Raw genomic sequence first — 27,475 nt, 5'->3', positions numbered from 1 at the left:
CGTTGTTCTATCTGTTATTAAGTGGTCCACCGACTGACGTATATAGTTGTTTAGTTTAGTGTTAGCATTTGCTATCTACAGACTGACAGCTACAGGGCACGGTCTTGGCGTCTCTCTCTGCATGGCTTCTATGTAGTAATATGTTTGTAGGTAGGCAATCTGTTTGAGATGATTTGCGTCCCATCATGGAATTAATGTAACGTTAGCTAACTAATTTCGCGTGTATCCAAATATTATGGATATACTGTCAAGATACATATCTGTCCCCTAACAATAGCAGTTATTGACCACAAAGCGGCACGGCGGGCTGTTTAGCTTCCGCCTGTTATTTCTTTGGATTGGTGGATACATCTCATTATTGTAATCAATATTTGAATATTGAATAAGGGTTGTAGACGTCGACCGTCTGTAGTCAATGGAGAGATGCTACGCTACGAGCCTCATCACATGAATATGCATAGCCACTCTCCCAATAGTGTTCAGGTCAAGGATGAACTCTTTCATGCAAGGACACTTGGTACTCCACAACTGTAGGGGGTGGTAAATTCAACAATTTATGTTTGCAACAAAGCGGTAGTCCAAAAGTAAGAATTGTCCACAATGCTGTAGATAGACTTGATTTGTCTACATTATAATCGATAAAGATGAAATTGGTGAGTTGATCCAACATGAGGAGAATTTACCATGAACATACACAATCTTTTGTATGCTAATGCAGTTGATATGGCTTCTTGGCTAGGCTAGCTGGTTAGCCAAATACCGGTAGCTCTTTTTGTTTGCCATGACTAGCATGTTAACGTTACCTTGCTAACAGTTAACGAACTGCAATTAGTTATCACACATTTGCACGTTTTTGAACACTGACAGGCCAGCAACCAATTATTGACAAGACCGTTTTTTTGTTGCATTTGCTATGCAAGTTGCTATTGTTGTTGTTCTAGCTAACTTCGCTATCATGCCTGTTGAGAGATAACATGTGTGTAGCATCTCTTTCTTCCAGTACTGTCTGTCAGGTCACCCCACCCTGCCTTGCAATGTCCTCAAATTCAAATCCACCACCATCATGTTGGACTGTGGGCTGGACACGACCTCTGTCCTGCAGTTTCTACCACTGCCTCTGGTGCACAGGTGAGACTAAAGTGATGGTCACAACACAGGAGGCTGGTGGCACCTTCATTTGGGAGAATGGGCTTGTGCTAATGGCTGGAGCGGAATAAGTGGAATGGTATCAAATACATAACATCAAACACATGGTTCCTATTCATGTCTATTCCCTACTTATTATGAACCGTCCTCTCAGCAGCAGCCTGTGGTTCACAAGAGTGCTGCTGTACATCGGCCACAAAGCAGTTAGCATTGGGGTGGTCTCGCGTTTCACACCTCGAAAACCACATTGTTGTCATGACTCCCATTTATGAAAGCCTGGTTCTCAACGAGGCTAGCATTGAGGCTACATCTCCCCCCCCCAAAAAAATAACCCCTTAGGTTAACATTAAAGACATTTACCATTAAGACATATTTCCCCCTACATCTGCCATGCCGTGATGATCGAGTACCCTCTCTCTTTTCCAGCCCAAGGCTTTCCAAGCTCCCTGGATGGGTGTCTAAAGATGGCACAATAAACCTTGAGAAGGTATGAGGTCACATTTTGTTTCATGTCTATTTCATCTACTATGGATTTATTCATAATTTGAGTTGACCAACATTCCTCCACACATGTTTACCTTCAGGAGCTGAAAGAGTGTGCAGGTCGCGTCTTTGTAGACTCACAGCCAGAGTTCTGTCTCCCTGAGGTAATATAAACCTGGATATAATTCAGACCTTGAACCTATAAATACAATTATCCTGGGCACTTCATAATTCACTGTGGGTAACATCATCCCATGTTAATGTGGTAGTCTTACTTATCGTGTCCTTGTCCATCTTCCTCACTCAGAAAGAGCTGCTGGACCTGTCCACCATAGACGTCATCCTGATCTCCAACTACCATTGTATGATGGCCCTGCCTTACATCACCGAGCACACCGGCTTCACTGGGACTGTGTATGCCACAGAACCAACGCTGCAGATCGGCAGGTAGGGAGGGTGACTGCCGTGACTAGAATCATCTGTCACATTCTAGAATCACATTCTAGAATTGGCAACAATTTCAGAAAAATGGCAAATCACATTCTAGAATCACTAGGATTGGCAACACAGGGAATGTAAAGACTTGTTGGCAACATTGGAGAAAAATGTAGTGATTCTAGAATGTGATTCTAGCAATTCACTTTTTAGAATAACATTCTAGAATCATTAGAATGGAAACATTCCAGAAAAAATTTCAAGGGGATCTTGGATATCACCAGCTGATTCTACCCATCTGCCCTCAGACTTCTGATGGAGGAGCTGGTAAACTTCATGGAGAGAGTTCCCAAGGCCCAGTCTGCTACCTGCTGGAAGTATAAGGAAATACAAAGGTATGGCTTGGTGACAGGCCTGACCAATGCCCTCCATGTATTAGTTTAGGATATGTCAATTTATGATAAACATGTAATTCACAAACTGAGAGCACACTATTTTCATGAGAAATAGAAACACAGTGGTAGCTATTCAAAATGCTCCTACTCCTTAGCCAATTAAGCTACAAGATCAACTTTAAAACGTTCAGGCTATCCTAACTTCAAATTCTTATAAACTTTGATCAACTATAACAATATACATTTGCATTAATTGGGATAAAATAACTCGCCAACAGTAAAGCTAAAACTCACCAGAAGCAGACAGTGAGGCAGGTGGAAAAGACGGGACAGGCAGAGTATTGACTGTATGCTAGTGTAACAGTTTTGCTTCCTTCCCTCTCCTCGCCCCAATCTTAGCTCAAACCAGGAACCCTCTGAACACATCAACAACTGCCTCCCACGAAGCATCGTTACCTATCGCTCCACAAAAGCCCCGCGGCAGAGCAAGGGAAACAACTACTTCAAGGTCTCAGAGCAAGTGACGTCACCGATTGAAACGCTAATAGCGCGCACCGCTAACTAGCTAGCCATTTCTCACCGGTTACACTAGCAGGATAGGCCAATTCTTCAACCATCTTTGCCGGTAGCAATGTTGTGTTTCCTTAAGTGGAGGAATTGGTTTAATTTAGCATGTATGGTAAAGCCTCAAGCCTTAGCTACCTCTTCCAATTCAAATGAGCTTGAAAGATGTGAATAATGACCTTTTATGTGTTGTGTGATACAGCGCCATCGTTAAAACGCAAAAATAGAGAAGCCTTCTAATTGAGCGAGGTGTCAAAGCAGACAACACACCAGCCCGGCTTCAGTTGAGTCATTATAATTCAAAACAACGCATTCTAAAATAAATGACATGCTCGCATTTGAGTTTAGCCATTACATTTTCAACTTTCACATGTTCAGGCAATCCTATCCAATCAATTAGCCATTCAGTCAGTCAATACATTTCTCTGTCTAACTACTTTTCCAGCTATAACCAGTCCCTAACATTACTTAAGCAGTCACTACCACTACTGCAACTTATTTCAATATCATAAATACGTTTTTGTTTTTTTAAAGCTAGCAAGCACACACATTTTCTTCAGGAAATGTACTTCTCCAGTTTGGAGTTACGTTTCTAGCTAACAGGCTATGTTAGAGTTTACATTTCTTCTAATTATAATGTGGGGAGGTCAAAATAATGAAACTATGTACCAAATCTATTCATTTTAAAATGTTGATTACTTGTCCTTATTTGCTAAGATGATGGGGGTCCCTGGGCAAGAAAAGATTAAAGACCCTTGATATAGAGACTGAATGTCTGTTTAGGCTGCTCCCTGGCCCGCTGAAGGATGCTGTTGAAGTGTCGACTTGGAAGAGATGCTACAGTATGCAGGATGTCAACTCTGCTCTCAGCAAGGTGCAGCTCGTGGGCTACTCGCAGAAAGTGGTAAGAGATCCGTCTTGTGCACTATAATTCAAACACACACACACTAATTCACCTAATAACTTAAGCTAACTTTTATAATTTCTCTCTCCAGGAGCTGTTTGGCGCCGTGCAGGTCACACCCCTGAGCTCTGGTTACTCATTGGGTAGCTCTAACTGGATCATCCAATCACATTATGAGAAGGTTTCGTATGTCTCTGGCTCCTCCCTCCTCACCACACATCCACAGCCCATGGATCAGAGCTCCCTAAAGAACAGTGACGTTCTGATTCTGACGGGCCTCACACAGATGCCAACCGCCAACCCAGATGGCATGCTAGGGGACTTCTGCAGTAACCTAGGTATGTGGTGTCCTGTTCCCAGATCGGTTTGTACTGTCTTGCCAACTCCTATGGTCATTGGCTGTCATCAGTGTCCATTGCTCCATCAACAGTGCAATTACCTAATCTTTGCTTTTAGACAGGTACACAGAAAGCTAACTACAGGTTGACCTATGACGTTGTGTCGGACCAAACTGTCTGTTGTGCTTGTAGCCATGACGATCCGTGCTGGTGGCAACGTGCTGGTGCCATGCTATTCCTCGGGGGTGATCTATGATCTCCTGGAGTGTCTTTACCAGTTCATAGAGAACGCCAATCTAGGCTCCACCCCCTTCTACTTCATCTCGCCCGTCGCCAACAGCTCTTTGGAGTTCTCACAGATCTTCGCAGAGTGGTGAGATCCAGAGCCATAGAATTCCAATTCTTCTAGCACATTCTTTCTATGACCAGTGCTTTTTGAGCTGTCTGTAGATTTCACCCTGCCATCTCTTTCTTGTAATTATTATTATTTAAAAAAAAGAATAATCTTAAGACAAACCTGTAAAAAAGGTTAACCTGGATTAAACACAAAATGACTGTTGGTAGAAAACTTGCCCCTGGAGATAAGTATTTTCCCCTCTCCCTACACGTCCAACAGGCTTTGTCACAATAAGCAGTCCAAGGTCTACCTTCCAGAACCTCCTTTCCCTCACGCTGAGGTAAGGCTCTGTCTTTAAATTCATTCATTTTAAAGAGAGTTGCTGCCATATGAAATTACATTGCACCGTGCAGGTCATTTGCATCTTTGACTTACTCAATCTACCATAACTTTATACATTTTAACCAAAATGTTCTTTATAATTTAGCTGTATGTTGGCCTATCTCTGACACTTGTGTCTATATATGTTTTAGCTGATTCAGACGAACAAGTTGAAGCACTACCCCAGTATCCATGGCGACTTCAGCAGTGAGTTCCGGCAACCGTGTGTGGTGTTCACCGGACACCCATCTCTTCGCTTCGGGGACGTGGTGCACTTCATGGAACTGTGGGGCAAATCCAGCCTCAACACTATAATCTTCACTGGTGAGTACAACTGTACCAGAACATGGCAAGTTGCCAGCCATGGTACCGTGTCCCTAATCTTGTGCTAGCTAGATAGTCTGTCACAAGAGACTTGACCTGCCCTTAAAGCTTTGTGGTCTATAAGAAATATAATTAGTAGACAATATAAAACAAAACGCCAGATTCCGTGGTCCCAAGGCGCCTTTCGTTACGGTCTGTGCCTAAAATATGTGGTCTAATAAATGAACTGTTGAAATGGTTCTCTTACTCCCATAGAACCAGACTTCTCCTACCTGGATGCGTTAGCACCGTACCAGCCCCTAGCCATGAAGTGTGTGTACTGCCCCATTGACACTCGCCTCAACTTCCACCAGGTCTCCAAGCTGCTCAAGGAGGTCCAGGTACTCAATTCACTCAATATCTGTAACTTTTTTTTTTTTAAGTGAATGAATCTATGTTGAGTTCAAAATGAAAGTGAAGAGATACCGAGTTTGTTCAAATCAACCACAGTTATACATGGATAATCCTCTACCTTTTTGCACATAACCTCCCCTCCCAGCCTCTCCATGTGGTGTGTCCAGAGCAGTACACCCAGCCCCCACCAGCCCAGTCCCACCGCTCAGACTTGATGCTGGAGCTGCAGCCCCCTCCCATGCCCTATCGCCGCTGCTCTGTGCTGGGCCTACCCTTCAGACGCCGCTGGGAACGCATCCAGCTGCTGCCAGAGGTAGGCCCTGTTGCAACACACTTGTCTGACATTTCTATACTCCTAAGTCTCGTTCATCACTCTGCTGTTTTGAAGAAGCCTGGAAATCGGGGCTAGCTACAGTGGGGCAAAAAAGTATTTAGTCAGCCACCAATTGTGCAAGTTCTCCCACTTAAAAAGATGAGAGGCCTGTAATTTTCATCATAGGTACACTATGACAGACAAAATGAGAAAAAATAATTAAAAAATCACATTGTAGGATTTCTAATGAGTTTATTTGCAAATTATGGTGGAAAATAAGTTTGGTCACCTACAAACAAGCAAGATTTCTGGCTCTCACAGACCTGTAACTTCTTCTTTAAGAGGCTCCTCTGTCCTTCACTCATTACCTGTATTAATGGCACCTGTTTGAACTTGTTATCAGTATAAAAGACACCTGTCCACAACCTCAAACAGTCACTCCAAACTCCACTATGGCCAAGACCAAAGAGCTGTCAAAGGACACCAGAAACAAAATTGTAGACCTGCACCAGGCTGGGAAGACTGAATCTGCAATAGCTAAGCAGCTTGGTTTGAAGAAATCAACTGTGGGAGCAATTATTAGGAAATGGAAGACGTACAAGACCACTGATAATCTCCCTCGATCTGGGGCTCCACGCAAGATCTCACCCTGTGGGTTCAAAATGATCACAAGAACGGTGAGCAAAAATCCCAGCGCCACACTGGGGGACCTAGTGAATGACTTGCAGAGAGCTGGGACCAAAGTAACAAAGCCTACCATCAGTAACACACTACGCCGCCAGGGACTCAAATCCTGCAGTGCCAGACGTGTCACCCTGCTCAAGCCAGTACATGTCCAGGCCCGTCTGAAGTTTGCTAGAGAGCATTTGGATGATCCAGAAGAAGATTGGGAGAATGTCATATGGTCAGATGAAACCAAAATATAACTTTTTGGTAAAAACTCAACTCGTCGTGTTTGGAGGACAAAGAACGCTGAGTTGCATCCAAAGAACACCATACCTACTGTGAAGCATGGGGGTGGAAACATCATGCTTTGGGGCTGTTTTTCTGCAAAGGGACCAGGACGACTGATCCGTGCAAAGGAAAGAATGAATGGGGCCATGTATCGTGAGATTTTGAGTGAAAACCTCCTTCCATCAGCAAGGGCATTGACGATGAAACGTGGCTGGGTCTTTCAGCATGACAATGATCCCAAACACACCACCCGGGCAACGAAGGAGTGGCTTCATAAGAAGTATTTCAAGGTCCTGGAGTGGCCTAGCCAGTCTCCAGATCTCAAACCCATAGAAAATCTTTGGAGGGAGTTGAAAGTCCATGTTGCCCAGCAACAGCCCCAAAACATCACTGCTCTAGAGAAGACCTGCATGGAGGAATAGGCCAAAATACCAGCAACAGTGTGTGAAAGCCTTGTGAAGACTTACAGAAAACATTTGACCTCTGTCATTGCCAACAAAGGGTATATAACAAAGTATTGAGAAAAACTTTTGTTGTTGACCAAATACTTATTTTCCACCATAATTTGCAAATAAATTCATTAAAAATCATTCAATGTGATTTACTGGATTTATTTATTTTTTCTCATTTTGTCTGTCATAGTTGAAGTGTACCTATGATGAAAATTACAGGCCTCTCTCATATTTTTAAGTGGGAGAACTTTGGTGGCTGACTAAATACTTTTTTGCCCCACTGTATATATAAACCTCTTCTGGCCAAAAGTAGTGTGCACTATATGGAACATTAGGGTGTTGTTTAGTTTTTTTTCTAACAGTCTCTAAACCCCTACCCTCTGTAGCTGGCCAAATCCCTAGTGCCCTCTGAGATCAAACCTGGCATCTCTGTAGCAACTGTGTCCGCAGTTCTGCAGTCCAAGGATAACAAGCATACGTTGCAGGTCAGTGGGAGTGTAGGTTTTGTGTGTGTGTGTGTGTGCGTAATTATGTGTTGAAAAAGTAAATTGCCCAGAAAGTAAAATTCATTAGTATCAGCAGCAAAGCTGTGATGTATACACCACTAACTATCTTGTCTGTGTGCTACCAGCCAGTCCCCAAGCCCCCTCCGCTGCCCCCCAGTAAGAAGAGGAAGCGTGTAGTAGAGGAGCCCCCAGAAGTGCTGGCCCCCAAACCCCTGCTCAGTGGAGCTGTACCCCTGGAAGCCTTCTTAGCCATGCTACACAAGGTGAGAACAGGGGAGAACGACTGCCCCCTCTTATTGAAGCCATGGAGGTTAAAGGCCGACCGCAGTACTGCAGTCATTGCTTGCAGGAAACGGGGCCCCCCATTATAGTAAATGGCAATCTTTGTGTAAATAAATACATTTTTCAAAGACAATCACGGTACCAGTAGTTGCTTCTAATACACCAGATGTATGTCCTTGAACTGATTATTTTAGAATCGAACACAGAGGTTATAAGGATAATATAGTTGCTAATGGCAGCCTGCAGTACCCTGGTCGGACTTCAACTTGAGTTACTCAATGAGGGGGCAGCACTGAGCTAGCCCGCAACATCACTTCCTGGAATAGCTCAAACTGCGCATGTTATTTCTGCCATGAGATGCCATCTTAACCGACTTAATTTGGCTTCAATGCGCTATTGAGTCTAAACATAAGAAAAAATCATGTCACATGATCAGTGGATGTGTCCATTTATTTTGGGTGAGCGGGACACCTTCAAAGCATTGGACACTGATTACATATGTGTATGCCTTTCCCCTATTCCTTTGGCATCAGCATATCTTAAGAGACAGGGTTCATGTAAACAGTATGGTGATAGCTTTCCCTCCAAGCTACCAATTGGCTCAGGAGAGCTTCTGCCTTGCACTTCGGTTTCTTCATATATGCACCCATTTAGGCTCAGCGGTCTTCTTCCTTTCTCTTCCTTCCCAGCACGGTATCACGGAGGTCAAGGTAGAGGAGACCACAGACGGCCACATTCTGCACCTGCAGGCCGAGGACACCCTGATCCAGCTGGAGGAGGACGGGACACACATTGTGTGTGACGACAACGAGCCACTCCGTACCGCTCTCAGGGACCTGGTGCTGCGCTTCCTCATGAAACTCTGACCTTTCCCCCGACTTCAACGGCACCGATTTATCCTCAATGTGCGCGTTTGAGTGTTACATTGCAGTTGGCAACTGCAGATGGACTGTTCTGCAAATCTGGCATTCTAAATGACTACTTATTATAATTGGTAGATCAGTCCATCTAGTCACCAACTGCCTATGTAGTCAATCTCAAACATGCACTTTCTCTACTGCATTAGCTGGAAGTGGCTTCCTTGGCTTGTCTCCTCTGTTCAGCTGGTGATGTCATTGTTGTTTGTTTTGTATGTAAGCAGGTAGTACTTTTATAAATAGTCTTGTAATAAACTACATTAAGGAAAAAGTTAGTAACTTTTATTGATTTAAAAGAATCATCCCACACACAAAAAAATGTCCAGGACCAATATTAGAATCAGTTCTGAAGAGTCCTGTATTCACTAGCAAATACACTTTCATTTGAGTCTTTTTAGGGTAAAGTAACAAACAGTGAGAAGTCAATTGTCCTCTCTCCACCAAGGAGGAAGTGAAAATTCCTCCGGATTCCACAGGAGGGTGTGACGGTGCTTTACAGACGCCATTTTGTAGAATTCCTTATTCCATAATTGCAGTTCCTCAATACTGTCACTTGGAGGTCATGAAAACCAGATTGATCATGCTGATAGAGTACAATACTAGAATAGGCTCCATTTAGTCAAAGTACATCACTGCCAAATGCTTTAACAAAGGACAGCTCAACCATTATGCATGATTAGATTTCACAATTTACAGGGAAAAGAATTGTTATAGCTTCAACTCGTGACATGACCAAGTCCACATTTCTTCAGTGAACGGGTCTGTAGCCAGGTTTTGGCTCGGGACTGGAGCAAGACCGATTGGAACAGAAGAGTTAGTTTATTTTAGTTGTCATGATTTTGATGTTCCCCTAACAGGATGGAGCTGATAAGCCTCGGTGTGGAAACAAACTATAGAACCAGCTTTTAGGTTACAAAATACAGTTGAAGTCAGAAGTTTACATACACCTTAGCCAAATACATTTTAAACTCAGTTTTTCACAATTCCTGACATTTAATCCTAGAACAATTCCCTGTCTTAGGTCAGTTAGGATCGCCACTTTATTTTAATGTGAAATGTCAGAATATAGTAATTTATTTCAGCGTTTATTTCTTTCATCACATTCCCAGTGGGTCAGAAGTTTAAATATACTCAATTAGTATTTGGTAGCATTGCCTTTAAATTGTTTAATTTGGGTCAAACATTTCAGGTAGCCTTCCACAAGCTTCCCACAATAAGTTGGGTGAATTTTGGCCAATCCTCCTGACAGAGCTGTTGTAACTGGGTCAGGTTTGTAGGCCTCCTTGCTCGCAAAGTTTTTTCAATTTTGCACACACATTTTCTATGGGATTGAGGTTTTGTGATGGCCACTCCAATACCTTGACTTTGTTGTCCATAAGCCATTTTGCTACAACTTTGGAAGTATGCTTGGGGTCCATTTGGAAGACCCATTTGCAACCAAGCTTTAACTTCCTGACTGATGTCTTGAGATGTTACTTCAATATATCCACATAATTGTCCCTCCTCATGATGCCATCTATTTTGTGAAGTGCACCAGTCCCTCCTGCAGCAAAGCACTCCCACAACATGATGCTGCCACCCCTGTGCTTCACGGTTGGGATGGTGTTCTTCTGCTTGCAAGCCTCCCCCTTTTTCCTCCAAACATAATGATGGTGATTATGGCCAAACAGTTATATTTTTGTTTCATCAGACCAGAGGACATTTCTCCAAAAAGTATGATCTTTGTCCCCATGTGCAGTTACAAATCATACTCTGGCTTTTTTAAATGGCGGTTTTGAAGCAGCGGCTTCTTCGTTGCTGAGCGGCCTTTCAGGTTATGTCAATATAGGATTAGTTTTACTGTGGATATAGATACTTTTGTACCTGTTTTCTCCAGCATCTTCACAAGGTCCTTTGCTGTTGTTCTGGGATTGATTTGCACTTTTTGCGCCAAAGTATGTTCATCTCTAGGAGACAGAACGCGTCTCCTGCCTGAGCGGTATGACGGCTGCGTTTTCCTATGGTGTTAATACTTGCGTACTATTGTTTGTACAGATGAACGTGGTACCTTCAGGCATTTGAAAATTGCTCTCAAGGATGAACCAGCCTTCTGGAGGTGAACAAAATTTTTGCTGAGGTCTTGGCTGATTTCTTTTGATTTTCCCATGATGTCAAGCAGACACTGAGTTTGAAGGTAGGTCTTGAAATACATCCACAGGTAAACCTCCAATTGACTCAAATTATGTCAATTTACCTATCAGAAGCTTCTAAAGCCATTACATAATCTTCTGGAATTTTCCAAGCTGTTTAAAGGCACAGTCAACTTAGTGTATGTAAACTTCTGACCCACTGGAATTGTGATACAGTGAATTATAAGTGAAATAATCTGTCTAAAGAAGTGTTGGAAAAATGACTTGTCATGCACAAAGTAGATGTCCTAACCGACTTTCCAAAACTATAGTTTGTTGATAAAGAAATTTGTGGAGTGGTTGAAAAACGAGTTTTAATGACTCCAACCTAAGTGTATGTAAACTTCCGACTTCAACTGTATACTGAGAGAGCAGGTGGAGGTATAGGCCATATCGTCTCAAGTATTTCCCTTAGGCTAGATCATGTTACAGGCAGGGCACAGAGATCCCTAAAGCAACAACCAGCGCCTCTGGCAACAAAATGTTAAGCAATTGTTTCAAGAGCAGTAGACATGTAAACCAACTTCAAAATACTTTACCCATATCCTGAAAAGCACCTGAGAGTGCAACATAATCCAAATAAGAATTTCCAGGACACTGCCATTTGTGTTGTAAAATATTTAATTGATCAAATACATATATCCTTTAAATGTAAAATATATTAAATATACAGTGTACTACATGAGCATTAGATAATACATGTATGTAAGCAGCAGGTGAAAATGTATTGATTGTCATGAAGTAGGGCCCTGTTTTGAATACATTAAAAAGTGTAACCTCCCGTACTTCATTCCTTCCTTGACATGACTACTGAGTTGACAAATTAGACAAGACAAAAAGCAAGGTACCCATCACATTACTTTTCCCTTCTCTAATTAAATACCGGTAAGTGAACATCTTGAGGAAGAAAGAAAAGAGGAAGTGGATTATTGCGTTTGAGCGGACCTACAAATGCTTCAGTGAAAATAAGCGTGAGATACTATATTTGAAAACTTAACATATACAGTGCCTTCAGAAAGTATTCATACCTCTCGACTTATTCCAAATTTTGTTACAGCCCGAATTCAAAATGGATTTTAGTTTTTTCCCCTTTAACCATCTACACACAATACCCCATAATGACAAAGTGAAAACATGTTTTTAGAAAATGTATTGAATATGAAATGCAGAAATCTCATTTACACAAGTATTCACACCAGAGTCAATACGTCTTAGTATCATCTTTGCACACCTGGATTGGTCAATAATGGCACATTAATCTTTTAAAAATTCTTCCAGCTCTGTCAAGTTGGTTGTTGATCATTACTAGACAGCCATGTTCAAGTCTTGCCATAGATTTTGAAGCCTATTTAAGTCAAAACTGTAAATAGGCCATACAGGATCATTCAATGTGGTCTTGGTAAGCAAATCCAGTGTATATTTGGCCTCGTGTTTTAGGGTACTGTCCTGCTGAAAGATGAATTTGCCTCCCAGTGTCTGTTGGAAAGCAGACTAAACCAGATTTTACTCTCAAATTTTGCATGTGTTTAGCTCTACTGTTTATTTTTTACCTTAAAACTCCCTCGTCCTTGACGATGACAAGCATACCCATAACATGATGCAGAGACCACCATGCTTGAAAATATGAAGAGTGGTACTCAGTGATTTGTTGTGCTTGCCCGAAACATAACATTTTGTATTCAGGATATTTCCTGACCAGTTATTGAAGTTTTACTTTAGTGCCTTATTGCAAACAGGATGCATGTTTTGGAATATTTGTATTCGGTACAGGCTTCCCCTTTTCACCATGGCATTTAGGCTAGTATTGTGGAGTAAAGACAATGTTGTTGATCCATCCTCAGTAGCTGAGTTAGGAAGGACCCTGTATCTTTGTAGTGACTGGGAGTATCGATATACCATCCAACATGTAATTAATAACTTCACCATGCTCAAAGGAATATTCAATGTCTGTGTTAACATTTTTTTTACCCATCATAGGTACCATTCTTTGCAGGGCATTGGAAAACCTCCCTGGCCATTGTGGTTGAATCTGTGTTTGAAATTCACTGCTCGACTGAGGGACCTTACAGATAATTGTGTGTTAGAAGTACAGAGATGAGGTCGTCATTCAAAGATCATGTTAAACACCATTGTTACACACAGTGAGTCAATGCAACCGAATAAATGTTTTACTCCTGAATGTATTTAGGCTTACCATGAAGGGGTTGAATACATTTCAGCTTTTCATTTTGAATTATTTTGTAAAAATGTCTAAAAACATAATTCCACTTTGACATTATGGTGTATTGTGTGTAATCCAGTGATACAAAATCTTAATTTAATCCATTTTAAATTCAGTCGGTAACAACTAAATGTAGAAAAAAGTCGAGGGGTGTGGATACTTTCTGAAGGCACTGTACAGGCAGTGGGTTTTGGAGGTATCATATGGGTGTTGGTTTGACATCTCATATCCTAGTCACCTGAGGGCAGTTTGTTCTTCAGCAGGTTCTATAGTATCACACACACCTTCTTATAGGGCTTGTGGAAGGGACACTGGGGCTCAGCCACCACTTCAAATGCCCAATCCCAAATCAACCCTTAGCCCCTATCCCCCTAGGCTCTTGTGTAGATCTGAAATTACTGGACATGTTGCTTAGTGTTTAAGAGCGTTGGGCCAGAAACCGAAAGGTTGCTTGTTTGAATCCCTGACTCAACTTGGTGAAAAAATCTGTCTGTGTCCTTGAGCAAGGCTCTTCACTCTAAATACTTCTCCTGTAAGTCGCTGTGGATAAGAGTGTCTGCTAAATGACTAAAATGTATGTAACAACATTCGAATAGCTCTACCTTGCCAATGTCTTTGGAGAACTTTCACAATGTGGCTTACAAGGTGGAGCGTCCCCTATATGGCTTACAAGTATATCTAACCAATTTTCTCAGATCTACACAAGTGCAGGGTTAACGGGCCTAAAAGTCAACCAGAGACTGGACAATACAGTCCACCTCTAGCTTTCTCTGGACTGGACATCGACTGACGGGTTTGTCTACTTGGATTCCTTTTCGGCGTCCACCAGTGCAGAGCGGATCCCCAGCTTCTGGAGCTCCTCTACCAGGTCTCCGTTCTGGTGCATCTGTAGGAAGATGTCACAGCCGCCCACAAACTCGCCATTTAAGAAGATCTGTGGGATTGTGGGCCAGTTGGAGAAGTCCTTCACTCCTGTAAGAGAGACACGTAATTAGAGTTCACATGTGTAACTATTACCAATATCCATCCAACACTTCCATTATGTTTAAAGTAGAGGTCGACTGATTAATCGGCATGGCCTATTAATTAGGGCCGATTTTCAAGTTTTCATAACAAATCGGGATTTTTGGACGCTGATTATGGCCGATTACATTGCACTCCACGAGGAGACTGCGTGGCAGGCTGACCACCTGTTACGCGAATGCAGCAAGGAGCCAAGGCAAGTTGCTAGCTAGCATTAAACTTATCTTATTAAAAACAATCAATCTTCACAAAATCACAAGTTAACTACACATGGTTGATGATATTACTAGTTTAACTAGCTTGTCCTGCGTTGCAATAATCAATGCGGTGCCTGTTAATTTATCATCGAATTACAGCCTACTTCGCCAAACTGGTGATGATTTAACACGCGCATTCGCGAAAAAAGCACCGTCGTTGGACCAATGTACCTAACCATAAACATCAATGCCTTTCTTAAAATCTAGTATATTCTTTCAAACCTGCATATTTAGTTAAAATAAATTCATGTTAGCAGGCAATATTATCTAGGGAAATTGTGGTACTTCTCTTGCGTTCTGTGCAAGCAGTGTCCGGGTACATGCAGCAGTTTGGGCCGCCTGGCTCGTTGCGAACTATGTGAAGACTATTTCTTCCTAACAAAGACCTGAATTTGCCAGAACTTAACATAATTATGACATAACATTGAAAGTTGTGCAATGTAACAGCAATATTTAGGATGCCACCTGTTCGATAAAATACGGAACGGTTCCGTATTTCACTGAAAGAATAAATGTTTTGTTTTCGAAATGATAGGTCATTAATATGGTCAAATCTGGAAACTAAGGCTCATATATTTATGTGTGTTTATTATATTATAATTAAGTCTCTGATTAGATATTTGATAGAGCAGTCTGACTGAGTGGTGGTAGGCAGCAGCAGGCTCGTAAGCATTCATTCAAACAGCACTTTCCTGCGTTTGCCAGCAGCTCTTCGCAATGCTTAAAGCACAGCGCTGTTTATGACTATCAACTCCCGAGATTAGGCTGGCAATACTATAGTACCTATTAGAACATTCAATAGTCAAAGGTATATTTAATACAAATGGTATAGAGAGAAATAGTCCTATAATTCCTACAACCCAAAACCTCTTAACTGGGAATATGGAAGACTCATGTTAAAAGGAACCACCAGCTTTCATATGTTCTCTTGTTATGAGCAAGGAACTTAAATGTTAGTTTTTTTACATGGAACATTAGGCACTTCTACTTTCTTCTCCAACACTGTGTTTTTGCAATATTTAAATCAAATTGAACATGCTTCATTATTTATTTGAGACTAAATCGATTTTTATTGATGTATTATATTAAGTTCAAATAAAAGTGTTCATTCAGTATTGCTGTAATTGTCATTATTACAAATACATATATACAAAACAATTATAAAATTCGGGCAATTAATCAGTATCGGCTCTGAAAAATCAGAATCGGTCGACCTCTATTTTAACGTTTTAAATGTCACATGCACAAGTACACCAAAATGCCTTTCTTTCTAAACCCAACAATGCTGTAATCAATAATACTAAAAATAACATTAAAAAAAAGGTAGAACAAGAACACATGAGAAATAAAAATAAGAACACAAGAAAGAACCAAGCAAGCTATATACAGTTGTAAAACAGCATTTACAATGTGCAGGGATACTGGAGCAATAGAGATAGATATTTATAGGGGTAAGGTGACTAGGCATCAGGATATGAGAAACAGAGTAGCAGCCGCTTATATGATGATTGTATGTATGTGAGTGTGTGTGAGCGTGTGTAGAGTCAGTATAAATGTGTGTGCATGTTGTGTTTGAGCAAATGGAGTGTGTGTCGTTGTGTCAGTGTGCGCGAGTGTGTAGAGTTCTGTGAGTATGCATAGAGACAGTGCAAAAAAGTGTCAACTGATAGTCTGTGTAGCCATTTTAATAGCTATTCAGCAGTCTTGTGACTTGGGGATAGAAGCTGTTCAGGAGCCAGTTGATGTCAGACTTGATGCACCGGTACCTCTTGCTGTGCGGAAGCAGAGAGAATTGTCTATTGGGTGGCTGGAGCCTAACGATTTGCCGGGCATTCCTTTCACACCGCCTGATTTAGCGGTCCTAGATGGCAGGGGGCTTGGCCCCAGTGATGTCCTGGGCTGTCCACACCACCCTTTGTAGGGCCCATTCCCATCCTTTGAGGATTTGAGGGCCCATTCCAAACCTTTCATGCCTTATTCACGACTGTGCACGTGTGTGGACTCCTTGGTCTTACTGACGTTGAGGGAGAGGTTGTGGTTGATGTGTGCCATAATCAGCCTTTTAAAGTACTTCATGATTACAGATGTCCGTGCTACAGGGTGGTAGTCATTGTGGCATGAAGCCTTAGTGTTCTTGGGAACAGGAATGATTGTGGTCAGTTTAAGACGTGGGGATTACAGAGATAAAGAGAGGTTGAAAATGACCGTAAATATGCCTGCCAGCTATTCTGCACATGCTCTGAGAACGCACCCTGGAATTACCGTCCAGCCCCGCGGCCTTGAGTGTTGATGTAACAGGGTTATATTGGTGATTCCCCTTGCCACTTTATTGTTTAGCCAATGGGTTTTTGATTTTTAGTTTTGTCTTGCCTTCACCTACTCAACATGGCATCTTATTGGCTGGTTTGTGTAGCTTGCTTACGAGGGAGGATGTTTCAGTTAGAATCGTCCCAGTGAACAAGCACCAAATCAGCGGTAAGTTGTTGGTTGCAAAGCACTGTACGTCAAAAGTGATTTTTATACTCCCAAGTGATGATTTCAATGTACAACTTATATCAATTTTTTTGTAAATATTATTCGAACATCACACATAAGATGCAGCGTTTTTTGGAGAATATTTGTTGTGCATTTTGTTGTAAAGAATTCCCGCTAATACTAGCTAGCAACTTACTGTGTCTGGTGGGGGGGTTCATATATTTTGTACAGTGCGTGAGTGCAGAGTTGGATGGTGAGCCATGCATTTTGTGCTGTTCCTATCAAGTACATTGTTAAAGATATTATATTGTAATTGTATTATTTTGGTAACTACATCCCCAGTGAACATGCACCAAACCAGCGTGCGTAGGTGCAGAGTTGGATGGTGAGCCGTGCATTGCACGACGTGCAATTTTGTGCTGTTTCTATCAGAATAAATCTCCATGACTGGTGCTACAAGTTGGAGTTCGTGTCGATAATTGATTGTACACAACGCAAGAAGAGTACTGTTACATTGACATGATTTAAGACCTTACTCACGACGGCCTCAGAGTGAGATCAGCCTCTAGGTTGGTGGTGGCCTTCACGCACATCACGGTGTGATTGTCGAAGCATGAATAAAATGCATTCAGTTCGTCTGGTAGCGGTATCGCTGGGCAGATCACAGCTGGGTCTTTCTTTGTAATCCGTAATAGACTGTAGACCTGCCACATGCGTCAGGTGTCAGAGCCTTTATTCCTAGATGGTCCTTTTACTTGTTTGATGACTGCGGAGGTCATAGCGGGACGCCTTGTATTTGTTCCGGTCCTCAGCCGTAGCCTCAGAGTTGTTATCTGCGATAGTCCTGTGTGTGGTAGCCCTGTCCTTTATCTTAGTGACAACCGGTGTTAATCCAGGGCTTTTGATTGGGGAAGCAGCGAACCTTCACTGTGGGGACGTCGCTGATGCATTTCCTAACAAAGCCAGGGACGAGGTGGTTAGTTCGTCGATGTTATCGGCAGAGTCTCTGAACATATTCCAATCAGCACTAGCATAATGTCTAATTCTGATTACCATTTCTCAACAAAGCGAATCACGGGTACTTCCTGTTTGAGGGTATACTTGTAAAAAAGGAAGCAGGAGTACGGAGTCATGATCTGATTTGCCGATATGGAGGACCTTGTATGCTTGCTTGTGGGTAGAGTAACAGTGGACTTTGTCGCCCCTATTGGCGAAGGGGACCTGTTAATGGAAATAGGGAATCAAGCGTCTTAATGACGCAGAAATAAATTACTAGCAACAAGGAAGGCAGCCTGGCGGAAGCGGATGTTCTGTTTGAATTAGATGACGTGTCGAGCATAGATGACAGTGAGAAGAATTGGATTACACTGGTGAATGCAAAAGGAGATGATAGTGGAAACTAGAGGTCGACCGATTAATCGGAATGGACGATTTTTTGGGCGCCAAGTTTTTTTTATACCTTTATTTAATTAGGCAAGTCAGTTAAGAATACATTCTTATTTTCAATGACTGCCTAGGAACGGTGGGTTAACTGCCTTGTTCAGGGGCAGAACGACAGATTTTCACCTTGTCAGCTTGGTGGATCCATTATTGCAACCTTACAATAAACTGGTCCAACGCAATAACGACCTGCATCTCTCTCGTTACACTCCACAAGGAGACTGCCTGTTACCCGAATGCAGTAAGCCAAGGTAAGTTGCTAGCTTGCATTAAACTTATCTTATAAAAAACAATCAATCATAACCACTAGTTAACTACACATGATTGATGATATTACTAGATATTATCTAGCGTGTCCTGCGTTTCATATAATCTGTCTGAGCATACAAGCACACAAGTATCTAAGTATCTGACTGAGCGGTGGTCATTCAAACAACACTTTCGTGCATTTTGCCAGCAGCTCTTCGTTGTGCGTCAAGCATTGCGCTGTTTATGACTTCAAGCCTATCAACTCCCGAGATGAGGCTGGTGTAACCGAAGTGAAATGGCTAGTTAGCGCGCGCTAACATCACTCGCTCTGCGCCTTCTAGTAGTTGTTCCCCTTGCTCTGCTTCGATGGTGGCTGTTGTCGTTGTGTTGCTGGTTCGAGCCCAGGGAGGAGCGAGGAGAGGGACGGAAGCTATACTGTTACACTTGCAATACTAAAGTGCCTATAAGAACATCCAATAGTCAAAAGTTAATGAAATACAAATGGTATAGGGGGAAACAGTCCTATAATTCCTATAATAACTACAACCTAAAACTTCTTACCTGGGAATATTTAAGACTCATGTTAAAAGGAACCACCAGCTTTCATTTGTTCTCATATTCTGAGCAAGGAACTGAAACGTTAGCTTTCTTACATAGCATATATTGCACTTTTACTTTCTTCTCCAACACTTTGTTTTTGCATTATTTAAACAAAATTGAACGTTTCATTATTTGCCTGAGGCTAAATTAGTTTTATTGATGTATTATACTAAGTTAAAATAAGTGTTCATTCAGTATTGTAGTAATTATCATTATTACAAATAAAAACAAATCAAAAATTGTCTTCATTAATCAGTATCGGCTTTTTTGGTCCTCCAATAATCTGTATCGGCGTTGAAAAATCATAATCGGTCGACCTCTAGTGGAAACTAGTAAATCCAAACCTAGTTAAGTCTTTTTGGTTGGAATAAGTTTTTTAAAAATCGATATTGTTACCTGGGAGATCCATTTGAAGTCACTATTAAAACCGTAGGTGTGTTGGATAAGGTGGCGTCGATGAGAATAACAAGAAGAGGGCTTATTTTTTTTGCATTTCTATGAAACAGAAGGAGCGCGTTTTGTGCATCAAGAAGATGTCGGATTGGAATGTATCCTGTGTGGCTCTTCGAATCAGGGCGCCTATTAAAGGTGTTTTGTCTGGGGTGGGGCTAGAAGTAAATGCAAAGTATATACAGTGCCTTGCGAAAGTATTCGGCCCCCTTGAACTTTGCGACCTTTTGCCACATTTCAGGCTTCAAACATAAAGATATAAAACTGTATTTTTTTGTGAAGAATCAACAACAAGTGGGACACAATCATGAAGTGGAACGACATTTATTGGATATTTCAAACTTTTTTAACAAATCATAAACTGAAAAATTGGGCGTGCAAAATTATTCAGCCCCTTTACTTTCAGTGCAGCAAACTCTCTCCAGAAGTTCAGTGAGGATCTCTGAATGATCCAATGTTGACCTAAATGACTAATGATGATAAATACAATCCACCTGTGTGTAATCAAGTCTCCGTATAAATGCACCTGCACTGTGATAGTCTCAGAGGTCCGTTAAAAGCGCAGAGAGCATCATGAAGAACAAGGAACACACCAGGCAGGTCCGAGATACTGTTGTGAAGAAGTTTAAAGCCGGATTTGGATACAAAAAGATTTCCCAAGCTTTAAACATCCCAAGGAGCACTGTGCAAGTGATAATATTGAAATGGAAGGAGTATCAGACCACTGCAAATCTACCAAGACCTGGCCGTCCCTCTAAACTTTCAGCTCAGAAGACTGATCAGAGAGGCAGCCAAGAGGCCCATGATCACTCTGGATGAACTGCAGAGATCTACAGCTGAGGTGGGAGACTCTGTCCATAGGACAACAATCAGTCGTATATTGCACAAATCTGGCCTTTATGGAAGAGTGGCAAGAAGAAAGCCATTTCTTAAAGATATCCATAAAAAGTGTTGTTTAAAGTTTGCCACAAGCCACCTGGGAGACACACCAAACATGTGGAAGAAGGTGCTCTGGTCAGATGAAACCAAAATTGAACTTTTTGGCAACAATGCAAAACGTTATGTTTGGTGTAAAAGCAACACAGCTCATCACCCTGAACACACCATCCCCACTGTCAAACAAGGTGGTGGCAGCATCATGGTTTGGGCCTGCTTTTCTTCAGCAGGGACAGGGAAGATGGTTAAAATTGATGGGAAGATGGATGGAGCCAAATACAGGACCATTCTGGAAGAAAACCTGATGGAGTCTGCAAAAGACCTGAGACTGGGACGGAGATTTGTCTTCCAACAAGACAATGATCCAAAACATAAAGCAAAATCTACAATGGAATGGTTCAAAAATAAACATATCCAGGTGTTAGAATGGCCAAGTCAAAGTCCAGACCTGAATCCAATCGAGAATCTGTGGAAAGAACTGAAAACTGCTGTTCACAAATGCTCTCCATCCAACCTCACTGAGCTCGAGCTGTTTTGCAAGGAGGAATGGGAAAAAATGTCAGTCTCTCGTTGTGCAAAACTGATAGAGACATACCCCAAGCGACTTACAGCTGTAATCGCAGCAAAAGGTGGCGCTACAAAGTATTAACTTAAGGGGGCTGAATAATTTTGCACACCCAATTTTTCAGTTTTTGATTTGTTAAAAAAGTTTGAAATATCCAATAAATGTCGTTCCACTTCATGATTGTGTCCCACTTGTTGTTGATTCTTCACAAAAAAATACAGTTTTATCTTTATGTTTGAAGCCTTAAATGTGGCAAAAGGTCGCAAAGTTCAAGGGGGCCGAATACTTTCGCAAGGCACTGTACGTGAAGAGTGTGATCAAGTTGTTGGTGCACAATGAATGACCAACATGGTAGACGGAGTGAGGAAGCCCACTTCATCCATTCCATTGTTTCTCCCTTATGTGTATTTGGGTTATATGAGATTCCCTGTGAGTGCCTTCGTGCCCAAACCAATACAATGACAAATGTAAATGATTTGGTCATGTGTATGTAGACAGGAGGAATATTATATGACAGCTGAGCCTAAATGCTGCAATTGTGGTGGTGAACATGCACCTGCATTTCTGAAGTGTCCTGTTAGGGTGAAGGAGATAGAAGTGGCAAGAATAAGGTCTGTCCAGAATGTCTCCTATCCGGAGGCATTGAGAAGAGTAGAAGAAAGGCATGAAGTTGAAGAAGTAATGGTAGTAAGAATAGAGACAAGATGGTTCCTGACATGTTGCATGTTACGGTGGACTTTGTTTGCATTTATTACTTTGGTTATCAACTGCACAGCGCAAACAGAGGGGGAAACAGAGAAAATAGACATCATTGTGAGTGCGGCTGAGCGTTTTTTGGGACTCAGGGACTTTGCTGCAGAGGCATTACAAGGAATCCTGTCGATGAATGCTCGGTCCTCACAGGCAGCTGGTGTAAGGATGTGATTTGAATGTGACTGAAGGAGTGGGATGGTTTCAATATCCCATACAGTAGGTGGTGGCAAAACACCAATAGGTGTAGTCTGCCATAAAACTTCAAAGAAGAAGTTAACCTCCGGGTGCAAGCTTTCCTAATTATTTATAACCTTGTACAGTTTGTTAAGTGCCAGCTTGCCAGCTTGTCATTTGTCATGCCCCGAGGTGGAATGTAAACAACAGTAATGATAACAGCTGAAAACTCCCTTAGTAGGTAGAAGGGTCGGCATTTGACCATCAGGCATACCAAGATGGGTGAACAATGGGTCAAGACTTACATTGCCGTTTCAATTACAACAAATGGTGTGTTGACTCGAGCGCAAACTCCTCCCCACGGGGTTTATCTTGTTTCAGAAAAGCAGAGAATATTGCAGTTACAAGAGTCCTGTTGGTGGCTAATCCGCGATCAGAGGTCATCCATGTTATTATCACGTGATTGGCCAATAAAATGGAGGGAGGAGGTGGCCGGTTTTACCTTAACCTCGAAGGGACTCCTCCTCTCTTGCCTCTAACGCCTGCGTTTCCTCCTGGATACTCCGAAAATTGGGTAGGAATTACAGAAAGAGTCGAAGTCTGAATTGAGTTAAGTAACTGCCGATCTGATGTTCAAAAGTTATTGTCGGTTCTAAGAAATGATAGCGGATACATTGCGTGAAAATAAAGTATCAATAAATAGCTAAATAATCACAAATTAGCAAAGTTGGGTCGGAGCTCGCAAAACAGCTACTCTCCAGTACGGCACCATCTTTAGGTTTATGTCCCAATTTCAGCAGTGTGGCCGGTGTTGCAAGATGAATCTACCACAACTGACACACTCATGTTGGAAGTAGGCATTTCCCTATGTTCAGGCTGCTACACAATGTCTCTCCTAGACCCATTGAATAGCAACAGCCATGGTAAACATGAAGAATACTATCCTAGTCACTGAAATTGCTACAAAAAGCCTAATAAAATGTCAGTGCATGAGTCGTCTTAACGTTGACATGAACCGCGCCCTCTTTGTCCTGCTGTAGAACACAGATAAAACTGTGTGAACCTACTATAGCATTTTAAAAGGCGCACAACTACTTTTGGACAAGGTGATGTAGCATACACATCTATAGATTAGTCATTTTACTGAAACCATTTCTATTAAGAAGTTCAAATATATCAGGCGAGATAAAAAACACAAAAAAACAAGTAGGCTAGTACTGTAGGATAGGAAGTAAAAAGTGACAGTAGCTATAGCTTACGTTATAGCTGTAACGGTAGCTAGCTGTACTGACCTTGTCTGAGATCCTGGTCATCCAACACGTTATATGCAGCATATTCATTCACACCATGCATCCTCAAGATCTGAACCACGGCATTACTGAAGCCACACATCGGCTGGGCAGGCGTCCCTTTCATAAACACCACCACCTTGTCTTTTTTCACCATATCGCCAAGATCTTTCTGTAAGGGCGCCGAACACATGAGCCGGGCCGAAGACTTCAATGTTGGCAACGACACATTTTGTCCATCAACTTGCCTCGGTAGATAAACCGACGAACTCAGCCGAAAACAGCGAACAGTTGACCGAATTAGGTTGTTCATGGTTTTCGTTAGACTTTAGCAAAATATTGTGTTGAATTATAGACAGACAGCAACACAGTTTAGCCAAAGACAGTACAAACTCTATAGGTTTTTTAGTTCAGTTCAGGCGCAAACATCCACCTCAATGTGCCAAGATGGAAGCAACTACATCTGAGCGTTGATTGGACAGCATAAATTCCGACACGTTTGCCATTGGTTCACGTAAACGGAAATAACAGTCGTTACACAAGTGTGGGTAAAGAAATAACTTAAGAAAACAATTTATTTAATAATACTTATTACTTAGATCATTTTTAAACAGAATCGTCTAACAATTTGTAATTCTTAAACGTTTTAACGTAATATGTGAAAATAAGCTTCCGGTTATGCGACGTCATTAGGGGCTTCCGCTTCCGGTAAAGGAGAACAATTTAAACGAAGAATGAAAAGAGGAGCCATGCATGCATGCATGCATGCATACATTCATTCAACACGGGTTTGTAAAATTTTATGAGGAGCTCTATACTAGTTGTATTGCTATGAAAACGGGGCTTTATATATTTTCACAACACAAGTTTATGAGAAAGTTTGGGGTTTGTTTGTGAGTATGTTGGTAGCTAGCTATAGGTAAGTATTGGGGCGTATTCATTACGCCGATTCTGGGGGGGACCTGAATATTAGTTTAGACTAATACTTACACCCCAGGGCCTGTCTTGCTGGTCGTGTAACATGCTAAAGATGCACAGTCATTTGCAACCTTGTGACATACTCTTGCAAGGACAATTGCTTGTGGCGAAACAAGGTTGCATAAATTAAAATAAGGAAGCTAAGGCGTGACTTCTGGAGGTTCAGGAGTTTCACGTGCGATGTTCCTTGGACAGATTCTCTACGGAGAACCCTGCTTTCCACGGCGGTGACGGAACCACATGTACCGTCACCTTTCTTGAAGCAGGAAGAAAAAGCAATTTGCGGTAACCAGACATTGTTTGCAAGGGGAAGATTTTCCTGTCATGCACTGTCGAGTTGCCACATTCTATTACTAGTATCTGTAAAGTTGGGATCCAGTCTCTGGCCCTCACCAGCTGTTTGCTGACCCAGATTTGTTATTCAATTACCTTTGTCATACTTTTTATAACCCCTGCGCTCTCTCTCTCTCTGTGTAGATCATGGTGGGTGTCAGAGTGGTCTCTCCTGTCCTTTAGGGATCCCTCACAGTGAAGTATGAGGATCAGAGTACAGCTGGACTGTGGAAGTCTGTTTCTCCTACCCAGTCAACAGAGAACATCTCCACAAGTTCAAACACATCTATGGAAACGTTTTTCACCTACTTCTGTAATCTGGATGAAGACGCACACCACCCTCTGAAGCTGCTACCAGAGTATGTCTGTACGTGTAGAACTTTTTTCAATAGTTACCTTCAGAATTGACTTCAGGTTACTTTTTTGCGTGCATTTTCTGAGGGCTTCTGAAATTGTCAAGTGTAATTATATTTATGCAAAATCTGTGCAGCCACATACTGTAGTTTTATGTTCCTCAGCTGTTAATCCAGATCAGAACGGTTCAGATTGACGTTTGCTAATTTCCCTTGAGCCTTCTGCATTGTGTTTCTGATTAATATAAGTTTGAGATTTTCAACAAACAAGAGGCATGGTCTATATATCTGCATATAAACTCCATTTTTTTTCTTGTATAGATATAGTCTACTACAAGTTTGAATGCATGACCAAAGGTATGTGGACACATTCTCATCAAACAGCTTATTAGACATTGTTACAGCCTGAACAAATATAATAGCAATGTAAAATGTGGATATTCTAAATGTTAGGGTCTGACATCTAAGCGTCCTGATGGCAAGGCAGACGAATGCAAATCTCTTTGAAACCGAAGAATCTATTTGAGAAATAAGTGGTCGCCAACTGAATGTGCTTCAAGCTAATTTGAATATTTTAATAGACCTTTCATTGTTGATACCCAAATCTTTTTCCTCAAACATTCTGTTTCCTATCACTCCTTGGCTTGATGAAATCTATCTGATCTTTTTTTTTAATCAATGTTGAAGGGAGACAATCGCATTCAATAAAATCAAAAAAAAAAAAAGATTGTATTTTAATAGACTGTTATGGATATGCATTCACATTTGACCTTATTTCATATTTATTGTGCATTGCACCATCACCTGTGGATCTTGCCTGTCCTTTCCTACTCTCTGCCCCCTTTACGGCACGGTAGTGTTCAAAACAGCCCATATGAAAACATTGCACGTTTTTATTTCAGTGTGAACTTTCTCTGCAGTGTCTGTGACAATAACAGAATGGCACATCATCAAACGTCTCTCAGGTGAGAGGGAAGCTATCCGGAAGACTTTCACCAGGCAGCTAAATATGCACTTGGACAGGGTTAGAGTTGAGGCACACCCTCTGAAACTACGCTAACCAACTGTCTAGTCCACTTCAGTTGTCGTCCTGACATTTTATATTTGACATTGATGAGCTGAGTAGTGTGTCACTCAGGACCACTGTAGCGGAAAAAAGTATCACGTGGATCAACATTTTTTTTTTCTCCCATTGTGCCCTTTATTTGGAGATGGACCTGTTCACAGACAGACAGGGTGGCAGGGTCCTCGTGGCTTTACTGGAGGAACTGGTAAGGATCCATCAGCCCTACTGTGTTGGTGGTCTAATATTGGTGGTGCAGTGGCCTGTCCTTCCTGGCTCTGGTTATGTCGATAGATCCGGGCCTAGTGGACATGAGTGACACTGTCCAGAGAGCCCAGGGAGAATGTAGAGGAAGCCTTAGCATAGCCTGGGGGATCCCACCACTACTGGAGCCTGACACCCTACAAAGTGAACTCCCTTCTTGTTAATACACAGTGGAAACCAAGCATCTAGATGAGCCCAGTGGCTTTTGCTGCACAGCGATGTACTGTGTATCATCAGTAGACACAGGTCTCTGCTTTGTAATATCTTGTTTATTTTTGCTAATAGATGTCACACACAGTACTCCAGATGAGCAGTCCATAACCTGTGTCCCAGTTCCTAGAACACTACCCTGGACTGGATGAATGTGTAATTGTTCCACACTACGCTATTCTTTCAAATGTTGCTTTACCAATCATTTACATGTATAGGGCAATATTCTTTACAAGCCTTTGACAAGACAGTGGCTCTTAATAAAATACAACAATAAGGGCTTCTTTCAAGTATTATATTTGTTTTCCAATAGGACAGTGCATCTGACTTTGACATGAGCGTAATCCGGTTCAGAGACAATACTAACCAACACCAGAGAGCACTGTCCCTGACCCAGACCTGGATTCTGTCTCTGGTTTGGGAGAGGACCAGGGAGCAACAGCCATGGACGAGGAGGACCTCCAGCCCTGTAGTGGAGACCCAGATAACCCCCTCTCCCCTTGCTGAACACATTTTGTCTGCCCAATCCAGTATCCATTATGACTCTCTC

The 27,475-nt window shown here is 41.9% G+C and overlaps 2 protein-coding genes, 1 long non-coding RNA gene and 1 other non-coding gene across 8 annotated transcripts; 3 read left to right on the top strand and 1 right to left on the bottom strand.

The window, feature by feature from the left end:
* The first annotated feature begins 38 nt into the window (after window positions 1-38).
* Window positions 39-9,399, top strand: ints9 (integrator complex subunit 9). Its single transcript, XM_021612383.2, has 16 exons — window positions 39-653; window positions 1,001-1,128; window positions 1,573-1,633; window positions 1,731-1,793; window positions 1,937-2,076; window positions 2,373-2,459; window positions 3,807-3,927; window positions 4,019-4,265; window positions 4,458-4,638; window positions 4,882-4,942; window positions 5,136-5,307; window positions 5,563-5,687; window positions 5,846-6,013; window positions 7,806-7,904; window positions 8,051-8,188; window positions 8,897-9,399. Exons 1-16 carry the CDS (start codon window positions 645-647, stop codon window positions 9,071-9,073), a joined length of 1,977 nt encoding a protein of 658 aa, XP_021468058.1. The 5' UTR covers window positions 39-644; the 3' UTR covers window positions 9,074-9,399.
* Window positions 9,400-11,895: 2,496 nt separating this feature from the next.
* On the bottom strand, window positions 11,896-24,198 carry LOC110529823 (glutaredoxin-related protein 5, mitochondrial). 2 transcript variants are annotated; one of them, XR_005052859.1, is made up of 3 exons: window positions 23,728-24,198; window positions 14,064-14,485; window positions 11,896-13,997 (listed from the first exon to the last, which is right to left on the bottom strand). XR_005052859.1 is itself a non-coding variant. In XM_021612381.2 (2 exons), the coding sequence occupies exons 1-2, from the start codon at window positions 24,035-24,037 to the stop codon at window positions 14,313-14,315; spliced, it is 483 nt and encodes a 160-aa protein (XP_021468056.1). In that variant the 5' UTR covers window positions 24,038-24,198; the 3' UTR covers window positions 11,896-14,312. The 2 variants fall into 2 exon arrangements, 1 of the variants encoding a protein (XP_021468056.1); XM_021612381.2 differs by having other exon boundaries at window positions 11,896-14,485.
* On the top strand, window positions 22,907-26,113 carry LOC110529824. 4 transcript variants are annotated; one of them, XR_005052862.1, is made up of 4 exons: window positions 22,907-23,009; window positions 25,180-25,402; window positions 25,710-25,745; window positions 25,842-26,113. It is a non-coding gene; the product is annotated as an uncharacterized LOC110529824 (long non-coding RNA). The 4 variants fall into 4 exon arrangements; XR_005052860.1 differs by lacking the exon at window positions 22,907-23,009 and adding an exon at window positions 24,386-24,512; XR_005052861.1 differs by lacking the exon at window positions 22,907-23,009 and adding an exon at window positions 24,510-24,643.
* Window positions 24,764-25,050, top strand: LOC118965663. The gene has a single exon (XR_005053041.1).
* Window positions 26,114-27,475: the final 1,362 nt, after the last annotated feature.

This window comes from Oncorhynchus mykiss, chromosome 8, assembly GCF_013265735.2.
Source record: "Oncorhynchus mykiss isolate Arlee chromosome 8, USDA_OmykA_1.1, whole genome shotgun sequence".
Taxonomy (NCBI): Eukaryota; Metazoa; Chordata; class Actinopteri; order Salmoniformes; family Salmonidae; genus Oncorhynchus; species Oncorhynchus mykiss.
The sequence above is the reverse complement of the archived record's forward strand: the minus strand, read 5'-3'. Positions and strand labels throughout refer to the sequence as shown.